Here is a 26,842-nt window from a genome sequence, read left to right on the forward strand (position 1 = left end):
GGGTGACTCGATTACAGTCTGTAAGCACCTGCATGGGGAACAAATATTTAATAATGGGCTTTTCAGTCTAGCAGAGAAAGGTCTAACATGATCCAATGGGTGGAAGGTGAAGCTAGACACATTCAGACTGGAACTGGGATGTACATTTTTGACAGTGAGAATAATTAATCATTGGAACAGTTTTCCAAGGGTGGTGGTGGATTCTCCATCTCTGTCAATTTTTAAATCAACATTGGATATCTTCGAACAGATCTTCTCTGGGAATTATTTTGGGGAAATTCTCTGGCCTTTGTTCTACCTGAGGTCAGACTAGATGATCACAGCGGTCCCTTCTAGCCTCAGACTCTGTGAACAAAGTGCGGGGGTAGGGAAGGGTGACAGTCAGGAGCTGCTAGTCAGCAAGTGAGACTTAAAGCTCTGCAGAGCTTTCTCCCCACTCTAGCAACATCACCTGTGTGCAGCCAGCATAGCTGCACTGAATAGATTCCTGCACAGGGAGTGTGGAGCCAGTGCTTCAGGCGGGGGCAGCGCACGGAACCCTGTGGCCCTCCTGCCTAGGAGCTGGACCTGCTGGCCACTTCTGGGACGCAGTGCCAGCCAGGACAGGTAGGGACTAGAATCATAGAATCATAGAATATCAGGGTTGGAAGGGACCCCAGAAGGTCATCTAGTCCAACCCCCTGCTCAAAGCAGGACCAATTCCCAGTTAAATCATCCCAGCCAGGGCTTTGTCAAGCCTGACCTTAAAAACCTCTAAGGAAGGAGATTCTACCACCTCCCTAGGTAACGCATTCCAGTGTTTCACCACCCTCTTAGTGAAAAAGTTTTTCCTAATATCCAATCTAAACCTCCCCCACTGCAACTTGAGACCATTACTCCTCGTTCTGTCATCTGCTACCATTGAGAACAGTCTAGAGCCATCCTCTTTGGAACCCCCTTTCAGGTAGTTGAAAGCGGCTATCAAATCCCCCCTCATTCTTCTCTTCTGCAGGCTAAACAATCCCAGCTCCCTCAGCCTCTCCTCATAAGTCATGTGTTCCAGTCCCCTAATCATTTTTGTTGCCCTTCGCTGGACTCTCTCCAGTTTATCCACATCCTTCTTGAAGTGTGGGGCCCAAAACTGGACACAGTACTCCAGATGAGGCCTCACCAATGTCGAATAGAGGGGAACGATCACGTCCCTCGATCTGCTCGCTATGCCCCTACTTATACATCCCAAAATGCCATTGGCCTTCTTGGCAACAAGGGCACACTGCTGACTCATATCCAGCTTCTCGTCCACTGTCACCCCTAGGTCCTTTTCCGCAGAACTGCTGCCTAGCCATTCGGTCCCTAGTCTGTAGCTGTGCATTGGGTTCTTCCGTCCTAAGTGCAGGACCCTGCACTTATCCTTATTGAACCTCATCAGATTTCTTTTGGCCCAATCCTCCAATTTGTCTAGGTCTTTCTGTATCCTATCCCTCCCCTCCAGCGTATCTACCACTCCTCCCAGTTTAGTATCATCCGCAAATTTGCTGACAGTGCAATCCACACCATCCTCCAGATCATTTATGAAGATATTGAACAAAACTGGCCCCAGGACCGACCCTTGGGGTACTCCACTTGATACCGGCTGCCAACTAGATATGGAGCCATTGATCACTACCCGTTGAGCCCGACAATCTAGCCAGCTTTCTACCCACCTTGTAGTGCATTCATCCAGCCCATACTTCCTTAACTTGCTGACAAGAATACTGTGGGAGACCGTGTCAAAAGCTTTGCTAAAGTCAAGAAACAATACATCCACTGCTTTCCCTTCATCCACAGAACCAGTAATCTCATCATAAAAGGCGATTAGATTAGTCAGGCATGACCTTCCCTTGGTGAATCCATGCTGGCTGTTCCTGATCACTTTCCTCTCATGCAAGTGCTTCAGGATTGATTCTTTGAGGACCTGCTCCATGATTCTTCCAGGGACTGAAGTGAGGCTGACTGGCCTGTAGTTCCCAGGATCCTTCTTCTTCCCTTTTTTAAAGATTGGCACTACATTAGCCTTTTTCCAGTCATCCGGGACTTCCCCGGTTCGCCACGAGTTTTCAAAGATAATGGCCAATGGCTCTGCAATCACAGCCACCAATTCCTTCAGCACTCTCGGATGCAGCTCGTCCGGCCCCATGGACTTGTGCATGTCCAGCTTTTCTAAATAGTCCCTAACCACCTCTATCTCCACAAAGGGCTGGCCATCTCTTCCCCATTTTGTGATGCCCAGCGCAGCAGTCTGGGAGCTGACCTTGTTAGTGAAAACAGAGGCAAAAAAAGCATTGAGTACAGTAGCTTTTTCCACATCCTCTGTCACTAGGTTGCCTCCCTCATTCAGTAAGGGGCCCACACATTCCTTGGCTTTCTTCTTGTTGCCAACATACCTGAAGAAACCCTTCTTGTTACTCTTGACATCTCTGGCTAGCTGCAGCTCCAGGTGTGATTTGGCCCTCCTGATAACATTCCTACATGCCCGAGCAATATTTTTATACTCTTCCCTGGTCATATGTCCAACCTTCCACTTCTTGTAAGCTTCTTTTTTATGTTTAAGATCCGCTAGGATTTCACCATTAAGCCAAGCTGGTTGCCTGCCATATTTACTATTCTTTCGACTCATTGGGATGGTTTGTCCCTGTAACCTCAACAGGGATTCCTTGAAATACAGCCAGCTCTCCTGGACTCCTTTCCCCTTCAGGTTAGTCCCCCAGGGGATCCTGGCCATCCGTTCCCTGAGGGAGTCGAAGTCTGCTTTCCTGAAGTCCAGGGTCCGTATCCTGCTGCTTACCTTTCTTCCCTGCGTCAGGATCCTGAACTCAACCAACTCATGGTCACTGCCTCCCAGATTCCCATCCACTTTTGCTTCCCCCACTAATTCTACCCGGTTTGTGAGCAGCAGGTCAAGAAAAGCACCCCCCCTAGTTGGCTCCTCTAGCACTTGCGCCAGGAAATTGTCCCCTACGCTGCCTTAGCACCGCAACACTGTCGACTGGACTTTTACCAAAAACTGTACAGCTGGTCACCCTCGGTCAGACTGGTCCTAGGGCCTGTGCTATACACAGGGTCAGATTGGATGGTCACATGTGGCCTTCTGGCTTTACAATCTGTATTCTATGTCCTCCTTGCAGCCCAGGCCCAAGTACCCCTCCAGCAGAGCAGCTTTGGCAGCTTTTAGCAATTGTGGTGGTCTGATCCAGTCGGATATCTGCACACTTGTGGTGTTTGAGTCCTGCCCACAAGCCGCCAGCCCTGGGCCCACACTGTGGAGGGAAGCAGTGGTGGGGCAGCAGTGCCACTGCAGCTCTAAGCTAGGGAGTGAATGTCCTGCTTCTGTTCACGTACTTGTGCAAGCTCTGCTAGAACGAGCGCATGGAATCACTGCCCTTATACATGGTGCAAGGATGCAGCCTTTGGCAGGACGCTACTGAGAGTATCAATTCAGGACAAGTTGCTTCGAGCAGGGCAGTTACAGCCCAAGGCTGGGGTTCCTTTGCACACCAAGCCGGCCAGACAGAGAGGACTTTGGTTTTACCCACTGGCTAACCAGAAGTCACACAAGCAATTCCCTCAGACACTCCAGTTTCCCAGTATCACCAGCAGCACCACTTCTTATGGGGACGAATGGTTATGAAAACCAATACCCAGTAAAAGAAAAAAGGTTCTCCCGATCCCAAAGAACCAAGCCCCAGACCCAGGTCAATATACAAGTCAGATCTGACCCACAAATCACGCTGTTGCTAATCCTTTAGAATCTTAAGTTTTATTCATAAAAGGAAAGAAATATAGATGAGAGCTAAAATTGGTCAAAGTAATCAATTACATACAGCAATGGCAAAGTTCTTGATTCAGGCTTGTAGCAGTGATGAAATAAACTGCAAGTTCAAATCAAGTCTCTGGAAAACATCCACAGCTGGGATGGGTCATTCAGTCCTTGGTTCAGAGCTTCAGTGTAGCAAAGTTCCTCCAGAGGTAAGAAGCAGGATTGAAGACAAAATGGAGATGACGCAGCAGCCTTTTATACCCTTTTGCCATGTGGAAGGACCCCTTTGTTCTTACTGTGGAAAATCACAGCAAGCAAGATGGAGTTTTGAGTCACATGAGCAAGTCACATGTCCATGTGTCATAAATATAAAGGGAAGGATAAACACCTTTAAAATCCCTCCTGGCCAGAGGAAAAACCCTTTCACCTGTAAAGGGTTAAGAAGCTAGGATAACCTCGCTGGCACCTTACCAAAATGACCAATGAGGAGACCAGATACTTTCAAAGCTGGAGGGGGGGAGAACAAAGGCTCTCTCTGTCTGTGTGATGCTTTTGTCAGGAACAGAACAGGAATGGAGTCTTAGAACTTAGTAAGTAATCTAGCTAGATATGCGTTGGATTCTGTTTTGTTTAAATGGCTGATAAAATAAGCTGTTCTGAATGGAATGTATATTCCTATTTTTGTGATTTTTTTTAACTTAAGGTTTTGCCTAGAGGGATTCTCTATGTTTTGAATCTGATTACCCTGTAAGGTATTTACCATCCTGATTTTACAGAGGTGATTATTTTACTTTTTCTTCTATTAAAATTCTTCTTTTAAGAACCTGATTGCTTTTTTCATTGTTCTTAAGATCCAAGGGTTTGGGTCTGTGTTCACCTATGCAAATTGGTGAGGATTTTTATCAAGCCTTCCCCAGGAAAGAGGGTGTAGGGTTTGGGGAGGATTTTTGGGGGAAAGACGTTTCCAAGCGGGCTCTTTCCCGGTTATATATCTGTTAGACGCTTGGTGGTGGCAGCGATAAAGTACAAGGGCAAAAGGTAAAATAGTTTGGACCTTGGGGAAGTTTTAACCTAAGCTGGTAAAAATAAGCTTAGGGGGTTTTCATGTAGGTCCCCACATCTGTACCCTAGAGTTCAGAGTGGGGAAGGAACCTTGACACCATGCATGATTCAGTTCTTTACAGGTAGAGCAGCCATTGCTCACATGCTGCCTTGAACATTCCCAGGAAGGCTTCCCATATGTAGATTGGAGTCTCCCAAGCTCTATTGTCAGTGAAGTGTTTCTTGATTGGGCACTTAATCTGAAAATTCCTTTCTCAAGAAGCTGACCACATGCCTCACTAATGCTACTAAGAATCAAACACATTGTGATACAAGTACAGAGCCAATATTCATAACTTCAAATACAAAAATGATACACACATACAGACAGCCCTAATTATAACCAGCAAATTACAACCTTTTCATAGACACCTTACTTGACTTCCTTTGTACAAGATTTGGTGCAACTGTAGGACCTTGGTTGCCACAATGATCTATATGTTCACAGTTTATGTCCATAACGTCATGCATGATGACATGGGTAGTAGCACCGGAGGCACGGTGGGGCCATGCCAAATACATGCCCCTCATTTCAGGCATGTTTGTACTCAACACAGCTAAGCCAGGCTCTGCTGCCGTTACCCATGCTACCGGCGCTATGCTGTTATTTATGTATGTCTATGAACAGCAACTCACAGCCAGCTCATAGTGTAGACATACCCTAAGACAGCCCCTGAGTCCTCTGTAGAATGGGGAGGGTTCTCCCCCCTCCCCCCACAGCAGTGCCATTGGGTCTCAGGGAAATGAACAGCCTCAGGGCTGGGCCTGGGAAAATGGATCTTTCTCATCCATAAACTCACTCTATTACTATTAGGTGTCTTTCCATAGCCATTGCCAAGGGTGGGGCCAGAGAGCAGTGCTGTCAGCCCATCAGGCTCACCTCCTGAATGGGCCGAGTGTGACAACACCACTGCTAGGCTCCCGGCCCTGCTCAGAGTCAGGACCATGGAGACCCCAGCTACAAGAGCTGTACCTTGTGGGATGGAGGTGTGATGCAGCAGGGAGGGGGGAGTGTTGACCTGGGAATGTGGCAGGGGAGTTTCACTGGGGATGGGAGACCTGAGAGCCTGTAACCTGAGCCAGGAGGGGGAGGGGGAGGTAACACCTCTGCCTGGAAAACTGGACAAAGGCTGCAGGAGAGAGCCTGCTGGGGGGGTTTTCTTTTCAGTTTGGTGCTGGGTGGTGGAATGCAGGGAACCCCAGGGCTGGGGTGTAAGCTCCCTGCCCCCCAGAAGGACTTGACTGAGGGGTCCTGGTTGTACCCACAAGCTCTGTTTTAGACTGTGTTCCTATTGTCCAATAAACCTTCCATTTTACTGGCTGGCTGAGAGTCTCAGTGAATCCCAGGAAGAGGGGTGCAGGCCCTGGACTTCCCCACACTCCGTGACAACGGGTTGTTCTCCGCCCCAGGAATTGGGGGCTCCACTGGCCCCTTTCACTGCCCTCCTCTCCAATGTTTGTGTCCCCAGATTCTATGGACCCACTCACCCCAGCCCCCACATTGCTGCCTTTCTTGTTCCAGGGTCTGCTTGCCCATTTGATCTGGAGGATGGTGTGGATTGCACTCTCAGCAAATTTGCGGATGATACTAAACTGGGAGGAGTGGTAGATACGCTGGAGGGGAGGGATAGGATACAGAAGGACCTAGACAAATTGGAGGATTGGGCCAAAAGAAATCTGATGAGGTTCAATAAGGATAAGTGCAGGGTCCTGCACTTAGGACGGAAGAACCCAATGCACAGCTACAGACTAGGGACCGAATGGCTAGGCAGCAGTTCTGCGGAAAAGGACCTAGGGGTGACAGTGGATGAGAAGCTGGATATGAGTCAGCAGTGTGCCCTTGTTGCCAAGAAGGCCAATGGCATTTTGGGATGTATAAGTAGGGGCATAGCGAGCAGATCGAGGGACGTGATCATTCCCCTCTATTCGACATTGGTGAGGCCTCATCTGGAGTACTGTGTCCAGTTTTGGGCCCCACACTACAAGAAGGATGTGGACAAATTGGAGAGAGTCCAGCGAAGGGCAACAAAAATGATTAGGGGTCTGGAACACATGACTTATGAGGAGAGGCTGAGGGAGCTGGGATTGTTTAGCCTGCAGAAGAGAAGAATGAGGGGGGATTTGATAGCTGCTTTCAACTACCTGAAAGGGGGTTCCAAAGAGGATGGCTCTAGACTGTTCTCAATGGTAGCAGATGACAGAACGAGGAGTAATGGTCTCAAGTTGCAGTGGGGGAGGTTTAGATTGGATATTAGGAAAAACTTTTTCACTAAGAGGGTGGTGAAACACTGGAATGCGTTACCTAGGGAGGTGGTAGAATCTCCTTCCTTAGAGGTTTTTAAGGTCAGGCTTGACAAAGCCCTGGCTGGGATGATTTAACTGGGAATTGGTCCTGCTTCGAGCAGGGGGTTGGACTAGATGACCTTCTGGGGTCCCTTCCAACCCTGATATTCTATGATTCTATGATTTCTAAACTTCATCAACCTGGAGAGAAATGCATATTAGAACCAGCATGGTACATGTCACAGTGATCAGAGCAACTCCCCACCAGGGAACCCTGCACCTCAGTGACATAAGAACAGCCATACCGGGTCAGACCAAAGGTCCATCTAGCCCAGTATCCTGTCTTCCAACAGTGGCCAATGCCAGGTGCCCCTGAGGGAATGTACAGAACAGGTAATCACCAAGTGATCCATCCCCTGTCCGCTCATTCCCAGCTTCTGGCAAACCATCCCCAGCTGGGGAACAGGGGCCTTGCACCAGGCCTGAACCTCAGCACCCCCAAGGTCTGCCTGCCTGAGATTGGGAGTGAATTCGAGAGGGGAAGACATCCCACACCCAAGATCCTTCAGAATCAGAGGGTTAGAAGGGACTGCAAGGGTCCAGACCTAAGGATGCTGAGCAAGAGCAGGTTAGCTGAGTTCAGTGGCCTATTGACCTCCCCTTTCCTACCTCCCCCCATCCTCACCCTTCTGAAGGGTTGCCAACCCTTCAGGTTGCCCTGGAGTTTCCAGGAATTAAAAATTAATCTTTCATTAAAGATTATGTCATGTGATGAAACCTCCAGGAATATGTCTAACCAAAATTGGCAACTCTACCCCTCCTGGAGCTAAGCCGTAAGGCACCTACCTGCTCCTCCTTAAGATCCAGCTCTGCTCCAGGGCCTAAGGGAAAGTGCCAATGGCTCAGGGCTAAGCAGAAGAGCCAGTGGAGAGAGCTGAGAATGATTATCTTGTAGCAGGCCTAGGTAACTCTGCAGTCTTAGCCCTGCTCCCCTCCTCCCTGCATTGTGTTTCTCAGGCTCACTCATTTCTCTCGAGCTCTTTGGGGCGGATCAGTACCTGTGAGCACTGAGCGTGTCTCTGGGGCAGTACGGTGCTCCAGAGAGGCTCCCTTGCAGCAAGCAGCTCATAGACCTTAAGGCCTGTTGGGAACATTAGATCATCTAATCCGACCTCTTGTATACCACAGGCCAGAGACGTTCATCCATTTACCCCTGTATTGAGCCCAATCGCGTGTATTCGAGTAAAGCTTTTCCAGAAAGTTACCAGTCTTAATGTGAAGACAAGAGGTGGAGACTCCACTCTAGGAGTTTGTTTCAGTGCTTAAGCACTGTTACAAATTGTGCCTTATTTCTAATTTGATTTTGTCTGGCTTTAACTTGTAACCATTGGTTCTTGTTTTGCCTTTCCTGCTAGGTTGAAGAGCCCCTTATTACCAGGTATTTTCTCCCTAGGAAGATCCTTGTAGGCTGTAATCATAGAATCATAGAATATCAGGGTTGGAAGGGACCTCAGGAGGTCATCTACTCCAACCCCATGCTCAAAGCAGGATCAATCCCCAATTAAATCATCCCAGCCAGGGCTTTGTCAAGCCTGACCTTAAAAACTTCTAAGGAAGGAAATTCTACCACCTCCCTAGGTAACGCATTCCAGTGTTTCACCACCCTCCTAGTGAAAAAGTTTTTCCTAATATCCAACCTAAACCTCCCCCACTGCAACTTGAGACCATTACTCCTTGTCCTGTCCTCTTCTACCACTGAGAATAGTCTAGAACCATCCTCTCTGGAACCACCTCTCAGGTAGTTGAAAGCAGCTATCAAATCCCCCCTCATTCTTCTCTTCTGCAGACTAAACAATCCCAGTTCCCTCAGCCTCTCCTCATAAGTCATGTGTTCCAGACCCCTAATCATTTTTGTTGCCCTTCGCTGGACTCTCTCCAGTTTATCCACATCCTTCTTGAAGTGTGGGGCCCAAAACTGGACACAGTACTCCAGATGAGGCCTCACCAATGTCGAATAGAGGGGGACGATCACGTCCCTCGATCTGCTCGCTATGCCCCTACTTATACATCCCAAAATGCCATTGGCCTTCTTGGCAACAAGGGCACACTGCTGACTCATATCCAGCTTCTCGTCCACTGTCACCCCTAGGTCCTTTTCTGCAGAACTGCTGCCTAGCCATTCGGTCCCTAGTCTGTAGCTGTGCATTGGGTTCTTCCGTCCTAAGTGCAGGACCCTGCACTTATCCTTATTGAACCTCATCAGATTTCTTTTGGCCCAATCCTCCAATTTGTCTAGGTCCTTTTGTATCCTATCCCTCCCCTCCAGCGTATCTACCACTCCTCCCAGTTTAGTATCATCCGCAAATTTGCTGACAGTGCAATCCACACCATCCTCCAGATCATTTATGAAGATATTGAACAAAACTGGTCCCAGGACCGACCCTTGGGGTACTCCACTTGATACCGGCTGCCAACTAGATATGGAGCCATTGATCACTACCCGTTGAGCCCGACAATCTAGCCAGCTTTCTACCCACCTTATAGTGCATTCATCCAGCCCATACTTCTTTAACTTGCTGACAAGAATACTGTGGGAGACCGTGTCAAAAGCTTTGCTAAAGTCAAGAAACAATACATCCACTGCTTTCCCTTCATCCACAGAACCAATAATCTCATCATAGAAGGCGATTAGATTAGTCAGGCATGACCTTCCCTTGGTGAATCCATGCTGACTGTTCCTGATCACTTTCCTCTCATGTAAGTGCTTCAGGATTGATTCTTTGAGGACCTGCTCCATGATTTTTCCAGGGACTGAGGTGAGGCTGACTGGCCTGTAGTTCCCAGGATCCTCCTTCTTCCCTTTTTTAAAGATTGGCACTACATTAGCCTTTTTCCAGTCATCCGGGACTTCCCCCGTTCGCCACGAGTTTTCAAAGATAATGGCCAATGGCTCTTCATCATCTGTCTTCCTTTTGATAAGCTAAAGAGATGGAGCACCTTAACTCTTTCAGTCTAAAGTATTTTTCAGCCCTCACATAATTTTTGCGGCTCTACTCTTCACCCTCTATAATTTATCAACAGCTTTTTAATAATGTGGACACCAGAATTCACCGCAGTATTCCAATGTTGGTCTTGCCAATGCTGTAAATATAGAGAGGTAAAACCACCTGCCTAGCCTCCTCCCTACTCCCCTGTTTATATGCCCCATGAGCACATGGTCTGGAGTTTCTTCATCTCATTAGGAATGTAGGGAAAAGTGTTGCCTTCCTGATAAGCTAAATGTCTTCAGGCTTTACTCTTTGCGAGCACTGACCCAGAAGAGGTAGGGGTGAGGGGTGGGGCTCTGGGAGGGAGTTTGGGTGCTGGGTGCAGGCTCTGGGCTGGGGCAGTGGGTTGGGGTGTGGGCGGGGGCTGAGGGGTGTAGGCTCTGTGAGAAAGTTTGGGAGCAGGGTACGGGTTATGGGCTGGGGCAGGGGGTTGGGGTGCGGGAGGAGTCAGGGGGTGGCATTTACCTTGGGCGGCGCAGCTCCCAAAGTGACCAGCACACCCCTCTGGCAGTGGCTCCTAAATGGGGGTGTCTTGGGGGGTCTCTGCGCACCACTGCCCGCAGGTGCCACACTTCCCGGCCAATGGGAGCTGTGGAATTGGCGGTTGGGGGGTACAACACGCAGAAACAAACACACACTGCAGGGCTGCTCCTGAAAGCAGCGTGGAGGGAGGGAGGCAGCGTGGTCAGGGAGTTGCCTTAGTATAGCAACCAGGCAAGGTACTAACAAACTTCAACAGGACTTTATTTTTAAAGTGGAAACCTCATTACAAGCTGCTGCTGCACCCTCTCACTCTGCCTCCTCAACTTCCCCCGCCCTTTCCTGTCCTTTCAAACTCCCAACAGCCAGTGCTCCCAGTTCTAATAATTACAAGCAGCATCTAAACACCACATTCCCTCCTCTCTTAAGAAACTCTCCCAATTAAAATAAACATTTTTGTTCCAACCACAGGAACAAATATGAAACAAGACACTATACTGTTGGCAGAAATATTACACTGAAAACACCGTAGATACTACATATCATAGTCTCTAGTCCAGACAGGTGGTCGTCTGGGTCTGACAGGCCGTCTCTCAAGCCCCGGTTCCAGGTCAATGTCTTGTTGTGTTGATACTACAGTGAAGCTGTCCAATGCAGACTGGGTGTTGGCATAATCTCCTCTTGGTGTATAGGCAGGTGCAAGATAAGAAGCATTCCATACCTGCCCATCAGAAAGTTGATAGGTGTAAGGTCCTTTCTTCTCTATGATTTTAAGAGGAGCTGTGAATTTATGGTCCCCTTTGCGTAAAATTCCAGGTTTTTGTATTCTAATGAAGGAACCGCACTCAAACTTTGGTTCCTTAGCTTGTCTGTGAAAGCCTTATACTTTGCTTGGTTCTGTTCAACTGTTTTTCTCACATCATCCTCGGTTGGGGCATCCGGTCGTGCCTTTAACAACCCAGCAATGTTCAGTTTAGTATTCATCTGTTTCCCATGCAGTAACTCTGCGGGTGATCTTTGCGTGGTGGTATGTCGTGTAGCCCGGTATGCTTGCAAGAAATCAGTAGTGAAGGTTATCCACAATCGCCCTTCCAGTTTAGCCATTTGCAAAATCTCTTTCAAACTTCTATTAAACCATTGGATTTCCCCACTGGCTTGAGGGTAATATAGGGATGACCTTCTGTGTAAAATGTTCCTCTGTGCTAGAAAAGTTTCAAATTCCAGGGAAGTAAATTGACTACCATTATCTGAAACCAGTTCTTTGGGGCTACCTTCCCTGCTAAAAACTGAAGAGAGGAACTTAATTACTGTAGCAGAAGAGATTTGCGATGTAAACACTACTTCAGGCCATTTACTGAAATAGTCTATTAAAGTGATGGCATAATGGCAGTCACTTGGAGCAGTATCAAAGGGTCCTACAATGTCAATCGCCACTTTTTCCCATGCAGATTCAGGAAGAGGAACAGTCTGTAATGGAGGGGTACATGTCACTGCTGTCTTATCATGCATTTGGCAAGTGACACAGGATTTTAGTACAGCCTGTGAAATTGTATGCCCCAGAAAGGAGAGTTCAGTTTATCTAAATTTGTATTTGGACCTATTAAGCTTGAGGCCTGCTTTGCTGATGCAGTTTAGTACAGACTGCAGGTTATTGTCATGCTCCTCAGAAGTATTTCCAAACACGATAATATCATCCAGATAGCACTGAACTCCATGTTGATTCTTCAGAATCAATGACATCATTTTTTGGAAGGCACTTGGGGCAGATGCGAGACCCTATGGAACACCTTTAAAATGAAATAGTCCCTCATGTGTAATAAATGCTGTGAGGTCTCTGCTATCTTCATGCAACGTAACCTGGTAGTATGTGCTCTGCAAATCAAGAGTAGAAAACATCTTTGCTCCATGGAGTTCTGTAAATGCTTCTTCTATGTGAGGAAGAGGATGGCTGTCAATCACAATAGCTTTATTTGGCTCCCTTAAATCCACACAAAGGCGAATGCCTCCACCCTTCTTCTGCATCACTACGACAGGTGAAACCCATTCTGAGGAGTCAATCTCTTCAATAATGTCCTTTTGAACAAGTTTTCTATGTTCCTCTGAAACAGCTTCCCTGACTGAAAATGGTAAGCTCCGTAACTTCTGTTGTACAGGCATCACATTATTCTATATTTTAACTTTATGCAGAAACCCATAAGCACAGCCGAGTTGCTCCTCAACCTGGTGTTGGGTCCCAGCTGAAACTGGTGTGTGTACCGCAGGAGTGCTTTGCTGAGAAAGATCAATTCGTCCATGAACTACCCTGAGATTTAAAGCAGCCAATAAATCTCTGCCAAGGATAGGAGTGCCTTTGTGGACAATGTAGAACTCTGCAGTTACACAGCAATCACCAAAAGTAACTATTGTTGGCAGGCAGCCACATACTGGAATATGGTTTTTCAAATAACACACCAAGTGAAGTTTGGGTTCAGGAAGAGGCACATCTTTAAAGTAATGCAAATAGATGGAATCAGGTAGTATAGATACTGCTGAGCCAGTGTCCAACATTAGCTGAATAGAGTGTGGTTTGCCTGAGGGTATGGCGGAAACGTTTACAGTGCACTTTATTTGTTCTGGAATATGTGCAGTAGTGATTTTGTCCACGCTCAGCACAGTAACATCTGGTATTGTAACTGTATGCACCTGTTGATTGAACTGGCTGCTGTGACATACTTTAGCAAAATGTCCAATCTTTTTGCAATGATTGCACTGAGCTACTTTTGCCGGATATCCTGTGTAGCTTGCAAGGTGTTGTGGGGGTCAACAGCGAAAGCATGCTTTTACTGTATTTTGAATTTGCTGATTTGGTGGTTTTTCATTAGTTTTTCTCTTGCAATTGTGTGTCTGCAGCGATAGTGAACTTTTCTGCAAAGGAGTCACAGCTTGGACTGTGCCTCCTGTATCCATGCTCATCATTTTGGCTTCAGCTGTAGCTGACTCAATCTGAGTAGCAATGGTTATTGCTTTTTCTAGTGTAAGTTGTGGTTCTAGAAGTAAGCATTCTCTTACACAAAACATGGTTGTTTTCTCAATGAGCTGGTCTCTAATCATCTCATCTGCCATATTCCCAAAGTTACAAGTTACAATCAGACTCCTCAGGGAAGCAATATACTGCATTATAGTCTCCCGTGTTTTCTGCTCACGCTGGCGAAATCTGTAGCGATTAGCTACTACATTCAGTTTTGGCACAAAAAAGTTCTTTAATGCAGTGAGTGCAGTCTCATATTTATGACCTGCAAGGGGAAAAGTGTAAAATATACGCTGCCCTTTTGCTCCAAGGCAGTGGATTAGCAGAGCACACTTTCTTACTTCAGAAATCTCTGTAGCACTGATTGCAAGCAGATAAGTCTCAAACATATGGATCCAGGCAGTAAAAGCAATTAGAGGCTCACCTGGGCTTTGCAGAAAGGATGCAGGTGGGTTCAGAGGCAGAAGATCCATCCTCGTCGCCAAAATGTTGTAGCAACCAGGCAAGGTACTAACAAACTTCAACAGGACTTTATTTTTAAAGTGGAAACCTCTTTACCAAGCTGCTGCTGCACCCTCGGTAGCTCTCACTCCACCTCCTCAACTCCCCCCACCCCTTCCTGTTTCCTGTCCTTTCAGACTCCCAACAGCCAGTGCTCCCAGTTCCAATAATTACAAGCAGCATCTAAACACCACACTTAGCTCTGCTGTGATGCTGCTGGTACGTCTCTGCGCCCCTTTGGGGGGCGGGGGGCAGTGGGTCTCCATGCACAGCCTGGGGAGGAGCAGTGCGTGGAGTCGCCTCCACCCGCCAGGGACACGCAGAGATGTGCGAGCCGCTTCCGGGAGTGGCGTAGGGCTACCAGCCACAGAATACAGGCAGCCTGCCTGCCTGAGCCCTGCTGCACCACCGGCTGGGACTTGGGGGCTGGTAGTCAGATGAGATTTGTCCTGCATTTTGGGGGCCCCCCTATGTAACGATGATGGCTTTGGTGGGACCCAACGGAGAGTGCCAATTCAGGACAAATTGCTTAGAGCAGGGCAGTTACAGCCCAAGGCTAGGGTTTTTCCACCTCTAAGGCAAACCAAACCAGCCAAACATGAGGACTTTGGTTTTACTCCACTAGCTAAGCACAAGTCACACAAGCAATTCCCTTAGACACTCCAGTTTCCCAGTATCCCCAGCAGTGCCACTCGTTATGGGGACGAATGGTTATGAAAACCAATACCCCAGTAGAAGAAAAAAGGGTCTCTCAATCCCAAAGGACCAAGCCCCAGACCAGGGGTGGGAACACTTTTTGGCCTGAGGGTCACATCGGGGTGCGAAACTGTATGGAGGGCCGGGTAGGGAAGGCTGTGCCCCCCAAACAGCCTTGCCCCCACCCCCTATCCACCGCCTCCCACTTCCCAGCCCGACTGCCCCCCTCAGAATCCTTGACCCATCCAACCCCCCCGCCCCTTGTCCCTTGACTGCCTGCTCCCAGGACCCCCCCACCCCAATCTTCCCCCCCGGGACCCCACCCACAATCCAACCCCCCTGCTCCCTGTCCCCTGACTGCCCCCCGACCCCTAGCTACACCTCCATCCCATGACAGGCCCTCCCGGGACTCCCACGCCCTATCCAACCTCCTCTGTTCCTCATCCCCTGACCGCCCCCCCGCCAAACCTATGCCCCATCCAACTACCCCCGATCCCTGTCTGCTGACTGCCCCCAGGGACCCCCTACCCTATATCCAACACCCCCCGCCACTGCCCCCTTACCATGCCACTCAGAGCAGCAGACGCTCGCAGCCAGCCGCACTGTCCGCAGGGCGAACTTAGGCTGCGGGGGAAGGGGGACAGCAGGGGAGGAGCCAGGGACTAGCCTCCCAGGCCAGGAGCTCAAGGGCAGGGCAAGGGCGGTCTGGTGGGCCAGATATGGCCCGCGGGCTGTAGTTTGCCCATCTCTGCCCCAGACCCAGGTCAATATACAAATCAGATCTTACCCACAAATCACGCTGATGCCAATCCTTTAGAATCTAAAATCTAAAGGTTTATTCATAAAAGGAAAAAGATAGAGATGAGAGCTAGAATTGGTTAAATGGAATCAATGACATACAGTAATGGCAAAGTTCTTGGTTCAGGCTTGTCTCAGTGATGGAATAGGCTGCAGGTTCAAATCAAGTCTCTGGAGAACATCCACAGCTGGGATGGGTCATTCAGTCCTTGGTTCAGAACTTCAGCGTAGCAAAGTCCCTCCAGAGGAAAGAAGCAGGACTGAAGACCAGATGGAGGAGCTGCAGCAGCTTTCTATAGTCTCTTGCCATGTGGTCTCTGTTTTCTTTGTCCCAAAGACAAGCTGTCCATCCCATGGCCTGGAAACACCTCAGAGTTCTCTCCATAGGCCTGTCCCTGCACACCTGGCTGAGTCCCAAGGCGTATCTGCCTTCTCTCAATGGGTCACTTGTATAGCTGATGGTCCTTAATGGGCCATCCAGCAGGCGAGGCAGAGCTGACACCAACTTGACACCAACTGGGGTGTCACCCAGAAGCACAGCACAAGTTTGAACTACAGACAGGATAGAGCCAATACTTAAAATTTTAAATACAAAAATGACACATGCACACAGATAGCATAATCATAACTAGCAACCTTCTTTTAGACACCTTATTTGACCCCCTTTATACAAGATTTGGTGCCACTACAGGATCTTGGTTGCAACAATGATCTATACGGTCCCAGATTATGTCAATAACGTCACACCCTGTCAATGTTTGTTTCATGGTAAATCCTCTTCTGCCTGAGTGAGAGGAGGGGGAAGGGTGAGAAACTGGGAGGGAACTGGGAGCAAGTGTGGGGCAGTCCAGCTGGGTGGGGATTGGAGGGCTGCCTGGAACTGGTTTGTTTGCTGCCAGCTCATGGCTTCCACTCATTCTCTCTCTCTCTCTCTCTTTTCTTTTCAAGGTCCTGACCACGGTCACTGGAGCTATGCAGGTAAATACACTATGGTTACTCTTACCCTTTCATATCACGCAGCAGGCCCTGGGCCCGTGCCAGCTAGGGTTAATTATTACAGGGCTGCCTTGCTTACTCCCATGCTCTGCCTTGCCCTGCCCCTGTTCAGCAGCAGGGAGGGGGTCTGGTACCAACCCCAGAGGGGCTCACAAGCATTTCTGGGGCCTCACAGGCCCAGGGAAAGGTGGGAGCTGCTCAGCTTCAAATAAGAATCTGATGATTCAGATTACCCAAATAAGATGATTTAATTGGGTATGGGTCCTGCTTTTGAGCAGGGGGTTGGACTAGATGACCTCCTGAGGTCCCTTCCAACCCTGATATTCTATGATTCTATGATTAAGAGAGAGTGACCCTGTCGGAAACCATTGTTGGGCCCCATCCTGCCCATCTGTTCTGTGTTCCCACAGGCTAAAAGGTTCATTCACTCACTGAGCTGGACTTCACACACACACACACCCGGGGGTCACTGGGAGAGCCAGGTTCCATGTTCACGCAGACCTAGGGTTGCTTCCTCTGCTGGAGCATCGACCCCTGGCTTAGAAGCACCTCCTCTCTTATGGGGTATTGACTCATCAGTCCTGTGTCCCCCTGCCATATGCACCCCGCTTTGCAGCTAGGCTGGCTGTGCAGCTCCCTTCCCATAGGGAGGTGGCCCAGGGCACAAGCCAGGCTCCTGACCCTGTGCCTGCCTGGTGAACTGGCTGTTCTGCTGCCCGCAGGCACAGCCCAGCTGGATAGAGAGTTCCTCACATCACTGGCGTCCCACACCCCTGGGGCCTTTAACTGGGGCTGGGACTGGAAATCTCAGATGTGCCTACAGGACCTTTGTTTTGCTCTTTGAGCTTCCTGGCTCCCCTGACTCCACCATGCTGGGCTTCTCTGCTTACTTATTTTCCTTCCATGCTGGGTTTCCCTGCTTCTCTCTCCACCCACCCCATGCAAGCTGCTGTCTCCCGACGTTCACACCAAGGCCCAGGTCACCATTATCCTGAGCCTTGTGTCTCATTTGCCCTGTAAATCAGCGTGGGGACACCTTACGCTCACTTTGCACTGGTGTCAGTGACAACACAAGGTGTAGGGGACTGGTGAATTAGGCCCCAAAATATGAATTGGGCCCTAGAGAAAGGTCTCACTCAGGGTATGTCTACACTACGAAATTAGGTCTAATTTATAGAAGTCGATTTTTTAAAAAGCGATTTTATACAGTCGATTGTGTGTGTCCCCACTAAGCACATTAAGTTGGTGGAGTGCATCCACAGTACCGAGGCTAGCATTGACTTTGGGAGCATTGCACTGTGGGTAGCCATCCCACAATTCCCGCAGTCTCCGCCGCCCATTGGAATTCTGGGTTAAGTTCCCAATGCCTGATGGGGCCAGAACATTGTCGCGGGTGGTTTTGGGTACATGTCGTCAGTCGCCCCTCCCTCCGTGAAAACAACAGCAGACAATCATTTCGTGCCTTTTTTCCGTGCGGGCGCCACACTGCTTTCAGCAGACGGTGCAGTAGGTCTGCAAACCGTCATCATCGAACGACTGCTTCTGCTGCCACTCTGCTCTCCTGATGCTATGAATCCACCTCACAGGTCCTCTACATGACCATCGTCATCCATCGCTTCAGCTGCCACTCTGCTTTCCTGGTGGTCTTGCAGAGCCGCTTCCACTGCAACTCTGCTCGGCTGCTCTTGTGCTATACCATGGCAAGCGTGCAGCCTGCTCAGCCGTTGTGTCCTGGCAGCAGACGGTGCAGTAGGTCTGCAAAACTGGTCATCCAACTACCACCTCCCCTGCAACTCTGCTCTCCTGCTCTCTTGCAGACGCCATATCATGGCAAGCATGGAGCCCGCTCAGATCACTGCGGCAGTTATGAGCATTGTAAACACCTCGCGCATTATCCTGCAGTACGTGCAGAACCAGAACCTGCAAAAGCAGGCGAGGAGGCAACAGCAGCGCAGTGACGAGAGTGATGAGGACATGGACACAGACTTCTCTCAAACCATCGGCCCCGGCAATTTGGCCATCCTGGTGGCAGTGGGGCAGTCTCATACCATGGAACGCCAATTCTGGGCCTGGGAAACAAGCACAGGCTGGTGGGACCGCATAGTGTTGCAGGTCTGGGATGATTCCCAGTGGCTGCAAAACTTTCACATGCGTAAGGGCACTTTCATGGAACTTTGTGACTTGCTTTCCCCTGCCCTGAAGCACAAGAATACCAAGGTGAGGGCAGCCCTCACAGTTCACAATCGAGTGGCGATAACCCTGTGGAAGCTTGCAACGCCAGACAGCTACCGGTCAGTTGGGAATCAATTTGGAATCGGCAAATCTACTGTGGGGGCTGCTGTGATCCAAGTAGCCCACGCAATCACTGAACAGCTGCTATCAAGGGTAGTGACCCTGGGAAATGTGCAGGTCATAGTGGATGGCTTTGCTGCAATGGGATTCCCTAACTGTGGTGGGGCGATAGATGGAACCCATATCCCTATCTTGGGACCGGAGCACCAAGGCAGCCAGTACATAAACCGCAAGGGGTACTTTTCAATGGTGCTGCAAGGTCTGGTGGATCACAAGGGACGTTTCACCAACATCAACGTGGGATGGCTGGGAAAGGTGCATGACACTCGCATCTTCAGGAACTCTGGTCGGTATGAATAGCTGCAGGAAGGGACTTACTTTCCAGACCAGAAAATAACCGTTGGGGATGTTGAAATGCCTATATGTGTCCTTGGGGACCCAGCCTACCCCTTAATGCCATGGCTCATGAAGCCGTACACAGGCAGCCTGGACAGTAGTCAGGAGCTGTTCAACTACAGGCAGAGCAAGTGCAGAATGGTGGTAGAATTTGCATTTGGACATTTGAAAGTCCAACGCTGGTGCAGTTTACTGACTCGGTTAGACCTCAGCGAAACCATGTTCCCACTGTTATTACTGCTCGCTGTGCGCTCCACAATATCTGTGAGAGTAAGGGGGAGACGTTTATGGCGGGGTGGGAAGTTGAGGCAAATCGTCTGGCCGCTGATTATGTGCAGCCAGACACCAGGGCGGTTAGAAGAGCACAGCAGGGCGCGCTGCGCATCAGAGAAGCTTTGAAAACCAGTTTCATGGCTGACCAGGCTACGGTGTGACAGTTCTGTTTGTTTCTCCTTGACAAAAACCCGCCCCCTTGGTTCACTCTACTTCCCTGTAAGCCAACCGCCCTCCCCTCCCCCCTTCGATCACTGCTTGCAGAGGCAATAAAGTCATTGTTGTTTCAAATTCATGCATTCTTTATTAATTCGTCACACAAATAGGGGGATAACTGCCAAGGTAGCCCAGGACGGGTGGGGGAGGAGGGAAGCACTGGGTGGGGTGGTGGAGGAGGGGAGGAGGGAAGGACAAGGCCACACTGCACTTCAAAACTTATTGAATGCCAGCCTTCTGTTGCTTGGGCAGTCCTCTGGGGTGGAGGCCCCTCCCACCCTCCGCATTCTTGGGCATCTGGGTGAGGAGACTATGGAACTTGGGGAGGAGGGCGGTTGGTTACATAGGGGCTGCAGTGGCGGTCTGTGCCTTTCCTACACCTCAACCATACGCCGGAGCATATCGTTTTGATCCTCCAGTAGCCTCAGCATTGCATCCTGCCTCCTTTCATCATGCTGCCGCCACCTTTCCTCTTGATCCCGCCACCTCTCCTGTTGCTCCCACCACCTGTCCTCTCGCGCTTCCATCCTGTCCTCACGTTCATTTTGTGCTTTCCTGGACTCTGCCATTGTCTGCCTCCATGCATTCTGCTAGGCTTTTTCAGTTTGGGTGGACTGCATGAGCTCAGAGAACATTTCATTGTGAGTGCGTTTTTTTCTCCTTATCTAAGCTAGCCTTTGGGACGGAGATGCTAGTCACAGCGTTGAAATATTTGCAGCTCCGGGAGGAAAAAAAGGGAGATTAAAACTGAAAAAGACACACTGGCCATTTAAAAGGAGGGGCTGATGTTTTCGGGTTAACGTGCAGCACAAACCCAACTAACCCCCACCCCCAATTCTCTTTGATGATCGTTTCACCCCTGCCCCCACTGCATGGCTAACAGCGAGGATGATTTCTGTTCAGCCACAGGCAAACAGCCCTGCAGGAACAGCCACCTCTGAATGTCCCCTTAATAAAATTCCCCTATTTCAACCAGGTGACCATGAATGATATCACACTCCTGAGGATAACACAGAGAGATAAAGAACAGATGTTGCTTGAATGCCAGCAAACACACACACTGCCATGCTTTGTTTTGCAATGATTCCAGATTAAGTGCTACTGGCCTGGCATGGTAAAGTGTCTTACCATGGAGGACGCAATAAGGCTGCCCTCCCCAGAAACCTTTTGCAAAGGCTTTGGGAGTACCACCAGGAGAGCTTCATTGAGATGTCCCTGGAGGATTTCCACTCCATCCCCAGACACGTTAACAGACTTTTCCAGTATCTGTACTGGCTACGAATGCATCCCAAGTCTTCAGGGCAAATTAATCATTAGAATCATAGAATATCAGGGTTGGAAGGGACCGCAGGAGGTCATCTAGTCCAACCCCCTTCTCAAAGCAGGACCAATCCCCAACTAAATCATCCCAGCCAGGGCTTTGTCAAGCCTGACCTTAAAAATATCTAAGGAAGGGGATTCCACCACCTCCCTAGGTAACGTATTCCAGTGTTTCACCACCCTCCTAGTGAAAAAGTTTATCCTAATATCCAACCTAAACCTCCCCCATTGCAACCTGAGACCATTACTCCTTGTTCTGTCATCTGCTACCACTGAGAACAGTCTAGATCCATCCTCTTTGGAACCCCCTTTCAGGTAATTGAAAGCAGCTATCAAATTCCCCCTCATTCTTCTCTTCTGCAGACTAAACAAACCCAGTTCCCTCAGCCTCTCCTCATAAGTCATGTGTTCCAGTCCCCTAATAATTTTTGTTGTCCTCCGCTGGACTCTTTCCAATTTTTCCACATCCTTCTTGTAGTGTGGGGCCCAAAACTGGACACAGTACTCCAGATGAGGCCTCACCAGTGTCGAATAGAGGGGAACGATCACGTCCCTCGATCTGCTGGCAATGCCCCTACTTATACACCCCAAAATGCCATTGGCCTTCTTGGCAACAGGGGCACACTGTTGACTCCTATCCAGCTTCTCGTCCACTGTAACCCCTAGGTCCTTTTCTGCCGAACTGCTGTCTAGCCATTCGGTCCCTAGTCTGTAGCGGTACATGGGATTCTTCCATCCTAAGTGCAGGACTCTGCACTTGTCCTTGTTGAACCTCATCAGATTTCTTTTTGCCCAATCCTTCAATTTGTCTAGGGCCCTCTGTACCCTATCCCTACCCTCCAGGGTATCTACCTCTCCCAGTTTAGTGTCATCTGCAAACTTGCTGAGAATGCAATCCACACCATCCTCCAGATCATTTATGAAGATATTGAACAAAACCGGCCCCAGAACCGACCCTTGGGGCACTCCACTTGATATCGGCTGCCAACTAGACATGGTGCCATTGATCACCACCCGTTGAGCCCGACGATCTAGCCAGCTTTCTATCCACCTTATAGTCCATTCATCCAGCCCATACTTCTTTAACTTGCTTGCAAGAATACTGTGGGAGACCGTACTTCCCCCGATCGCCATGAGTTTTCAAAGATAATGGCCAATGACTCTGCAATCACATCCGCCAACTCCTTTAGCACTCTCGGATGCAGCGCATCCAGCCCCATGGACTTGTGCTTTTCCAGCTTTTCTAAATAGTCCCAAACCGCTTCTTTCTCCACAGAGAGCTGGTCACCTTCTCCCCGTGCTGTGTTGCCCAGTGCAGTAGTCTGCGAGCTGACCTTGTTCGTGAAGACAGAGGCAAAAAAAGCATTGAGTACATTAGCTTTTTCCACATCCTCTGTCACTAGGTTGCCTCCCTCATTCAGGAAAGGGCCCACACTTTCCTTGACTTTCTTCTTGTTGCTAACATACCTGAAGAAACCCTTCTTGTTACTCTTAACATCTCTTGCTAGCTGCAACTCCAGGTGTGATTTGGCCTTCCTGATTTCACTCCTGCATCCCCGAGCAATATTTTTATGCTCTTCCCTGGTCATTTGTCCAATCTTCCACTTCTTGTAAGCTTCTTTTTTGTGTTTAAGATCAGTAAGGATTTCACTGTTAAGCCAAGCTGGTCGCCTGCCATATTTACTATTCTTTCTAGAATTAAATATGCTTGCTTTTAAACTGTGTATTATATTTACAGAGGTACACTCACCAGAGGTGCCTTCTCCACCTTCAAGGTCTGGGAGCCCGGGCTGGGAGGGTACTGTCTCCAGGGTGATAAACAGTTCCTGGCTGCCAGGGAAAATGGTTTCTCCACTTGCCTGATGTGTGCTATCTTCAACCTCCCCCTCCTCATCATCTTCCTCGTCCCCAAAATCCTCATCCCTGTTGTGTGAGAGTCCTTTGCAGGAGTCCATGTACAGGTGTGGGGTAGTTGTAGGGGCACCCCCTAGAATGGCATGCAGCTCATCATAGAAGCGGCATGTCTGGGGCTCTGACCCTGAGTGGGCGTTTGCCTCTTGGGTTTTTTGGTAGGCTTGCCTGAGCTCCTTAAGTTTCACGCGGCACTGCTGCGGGTCCCTGCTATAACCTCTGTCCTTCATGCCCTGGGAGAGTTTTTCAAATATTTTGGTATTTCGTCTTTTGGAATGGAGTTCTGATTCATCTCCCCATACAGTGATCAGATCCAGTACCTCCCGTTCAGTCCATGCTGGGGCTCTTTTGCAATTCTGGGACTCCATGGTCACCTCTGCTGATGAGATCTGCACAGTCACCTGTGCTGATCAGTTTGCCACGCTGGCCAAACAGGAAATGAAATTCAAAAGTTCACGGGGCTTTTCCTGTCTACCTGGCCAGTGCATCCGAGTTGAGAGTGCTGTCCAGAGCAGTCACAATGGAGCACTGTGGGATAGCTCCCGGAGGCCAATACCATCTAATCATGTCCACACTAACCCAAATTCGACCCGGCGACATCGATTTCAGCGCTAATCCCCTCATTGGGAAGGAGTATAGAAATCGATTTTAAGAGCCCATTAAGTTGACAAAAATGGCTTCGTTGTGTGGACGGGTGCAGGGTTAAATCAATCTAATGCTGCTAAATTTAACCTAAACTCATAGTGTAGACCAGGGCTCAGACATGCCAATGGTCAGATCTGCCCTCCTGAGGCCCAGCAATGGGCTGGAGGTGGAGGTCCAGTACCTCTTATATCAGGATTGTGCACCAGCCCAAAGAAGGCTAAATGCATCCCTGTGTCTCCACCCATCCTGTTAGCCCATTAGCGCTCAGGGGGGGCGTTCGGCGCGGTGCCGAGCCGTGTTGGCCAATGCCCCATTAGCGCTCAGGGGGGGCGTTTGGTGCGGTGCCGAGCCCTGTTGGCCAACACCCCGTTAGCGCTAAGGGGGGGGCGTTCGGCGCGGTGCCGAGCCGTGTTGCCCAACGCCCCGTTAGCTCTAAGGGGGGGGCGTTCAGCGCGGCGTCGTTAGCGCTAAGGGGGGGGCGTTGGGCGCGGTGCCGAGCCGTGTTGGCCAACGTCCCGTTAGCGCTAAGGGGGGGCGTTGGGCGCGGTGCCGAGCCGTGTTGGCCAACGTCCCGTTAGCGCTAAGGGGGGGCGTTGGGCGCGGTGCCGAGCCGTGTTGACCAACACCCCGTTAGCGCTCAGGGGGGGCGTTCGGTGCGGTGCCGAGCCGTGTTGACCAACGCCCCGTTAGCGCTAAGGGGGGGCGTTGGGCGCGGTGCCGAGCCGTGTTGACCAACGCCCCGTTAGCGCTCAGGGGGGGCGTTCGGTGCGGTGCCGAGCCGTGTTGACCAACGCCCCGTTAGCGCTCAGGGGGGGCGTTCGGTGCGGTGCCGAGCCGTGTTGCCCAACGCCCCGTTAGCGCTAAGGGGGGGCATTCGGCACGGTGCCGAGCCATGTTGCCCAACGCCCCGTTAGCGCTAAGGGGGGGCGTTCGGCGCGGTGCCGAACCGTGTTGGCCAACACCCCGTTAGCGCTAAGGGGGGGCGTTCGGCACGGTGCCGAGCCGTGTTGCCCAACGCCCCGTTAGCGCTAAGGGGGGGCGTTCGGCGCGGTGCCGAACCGTGTTGGCCAACGTCCCGTTAGCGCTAAGGGGGGGCGTTCGGCGCGGTGCCGAACCGTGTTGGCCAACGTCCCGTTAGCTCTAAGGGGGGGGCGTTCAGCGCGGCGTCGTTAGCGCTAAGGGGGGGGCGTTGGGCGCGGTGCCGAGCCGTGTTGCCCAACGCCCCATTAGCGCTCAGGGGGGGCGTTCGGCGCGGTGCCGAGCCGTGTTGCCCAACGCCCCATTAGCTCTAAGGGGGGGGGCATTCAGCGCGGCGTCGTTAGCGCTAAGGGGGGGGGCGTTGGGCGTGGTGCCGAGCCGTGTTGGCCAACGCCCCATTAGCGCTCGGGGGGGCGTTCGGCGCGGTGCCGAGCCGTGTTGCCCAACGCCCCGTTAGCGCTCAGGGGGGGCGTTCGGCACGGTGCCGAGCCGTGTTGGCCAACGTCCCGTTAGCTCTAAGGGGGGGCGTTCGGCACGGTGCCGAGCCGTGTTGGCCAACGTCCCGTTAGCTCTAAGGGGGGGGCGTTCGGCACGGTGCCGAGCCGTGTTGCCCAACGCCCCATTAGCGCTCAGGGGGGGCGTTCGGCGCGGTGCCGAACCGTGTTGGCCAACGTCCCGTTAGCTCTAAGGGGGGGGCGTTCAGCGCGGCGTCGTTAGCGCTAAGGGGGGGGCGTTGGGCGCGGTGCCGAGCCGTGTTGACCAACGCCCCATTAGCGCTCAGGGGGGGCGTTGGGCGCGGTGCCGAGCCGTGTTGCCCAATGCCCCGTTAGCGCTCAGGGGGGGCGTTCGGTGCGGTGCCGAGCCGTGTTGGGCAACGCCCGGGTGCATGGCTTTACTCCTGCTTCACACCACCAGGGTTGTACTGAGCTATTTGCAAACAGTGACAGGCTGCGATGTGCTGCCACACCCTAGGCTTGTGAATACCTTGGGTATTGATCCTAAACCAGTCCCCTGGTCTGCTCACTCCATGTAGGGGAGAAACGTCAACGCTGTCTCATGAGTCCGTCCTACCATTCTTCACTGTGCTCACGCGAACTGCACCTCTCTGAGTGCTCTGCCTGAACCGGTCCCCTCTCATGCCCCCCTAAATATTACCTCCCTGGATACTCACTCTCAAATTCTCCTAACACAAACCGCAGGCTCTTCCCTATATGCTCATCCTACCCTGTTCCCTGGGTGCTCCTGCTGAACATCTCCCTAAGTGTCCACCCCAAACTGCTCGGCCCTTAATGCTCTTCCCTTGGTGTCCATTGTAAAGCTCTCTTCTCAGGTGCGCCCCTAAATGATTCCACAATGGTTTCACCCGACATTGTTCCTCTCTGGATGCTCGCCATACCCGGTTTGCCCTACACTGCTCCTCACTTGGTCCTTGCCCTAAACCGTTCTGTGAGTGTTCACTCTAAATTGCTCCATCTCTGGGATTCACTCAAAAAACATTCGTCCAGCATTCACCCTAAAGTGCTGCTCCCCACATGCTCACGCTGAATTATTCCCTGGGTGTTTTCCCTTAATTGCTCCTCCTTGAGTGTTCACCCTAAACCAAGCCATTGGTGTTCATCATAAACCTTCCCAGGTGTGTGCCCTGACCAGTTCCCCGGGCACTCACTCTAAGCCACTCTGCCTAGCAATACGCACCATGAATTGTGCTCTGTGGGTGCCACCCATCTCTACTCCTCCCCCAGTGCTCACCCGAAGTGTCCCCCAGGTGCTCAGCCTAACCTGTTCCTCCTTATGAGTTCCAGCTTAAACCTCTCCTGGGGTAACTAGGAGCCAGCTGTGACACACCAGTACCGCTGTTTCCAGCTAAAGCCCTGCTCAGGACTTTTAAATATCCTGCTCCCTCTAGCATGGCAGCGGGTCCTGTCGGACCTGTGGGATCCCAGTCCCTCTGCAGGGGTCTACCAATAAGGAAAAGAGCCCATTCACTGAGCCCAGGCAGGGAAACCCAGAAACCTTTATAGGCACTCAAAATACAGGAATAAGGAACAGCGCAGCCTAACAGGCCTTAAAGCAGACACGTGCCTGGGGAGGAGCTATGTGGGCCAAGGGTCCCCCAGAAGTGGTGAC

At 50.7% G+C, this 26,842-nt stretch overlaps 1 protein-coding gene across 2 annotated transcripts in view; it reads left to right on the forward strand.

Annotated features, from left to right (window-relative positions):
• The window catches only part of CA9 (carbonic anhydrase 9), a 68,814-nt gene that overhangs the window by 11,672 nt on the left and 30,300 nt on the right, over positions 1 to 26,842 (forward strand). For both annotated transcript variants that reach the window (XM_084629630.1, XM_084629631.1), the window contains exon 2: positions 16,637 to 16,666. In XM_084629630.1, coding sequence (XP_084485756.1) covers positions 16,637 to 16,666 — 30 coding nt within the window. The remainder of the gene's footprint in view (positions 1 to 16,636; positions 16,667 to 26,842) is intronic.

This window comes from Lepidochelys olivacea (genome assembly GCF_965140295.1).
Source record: "Lepidochelys olivacea isolate rLepOli2 genome assembly, chromosome: 5".
In the NCBI taxonomy this organism is placed as follows: domain Eukaryota; kingdom Metazoa; phylum Chordata; order Testudines; family Cheloniidae; genus Lepidochelys; species Lepidochelys olivacea.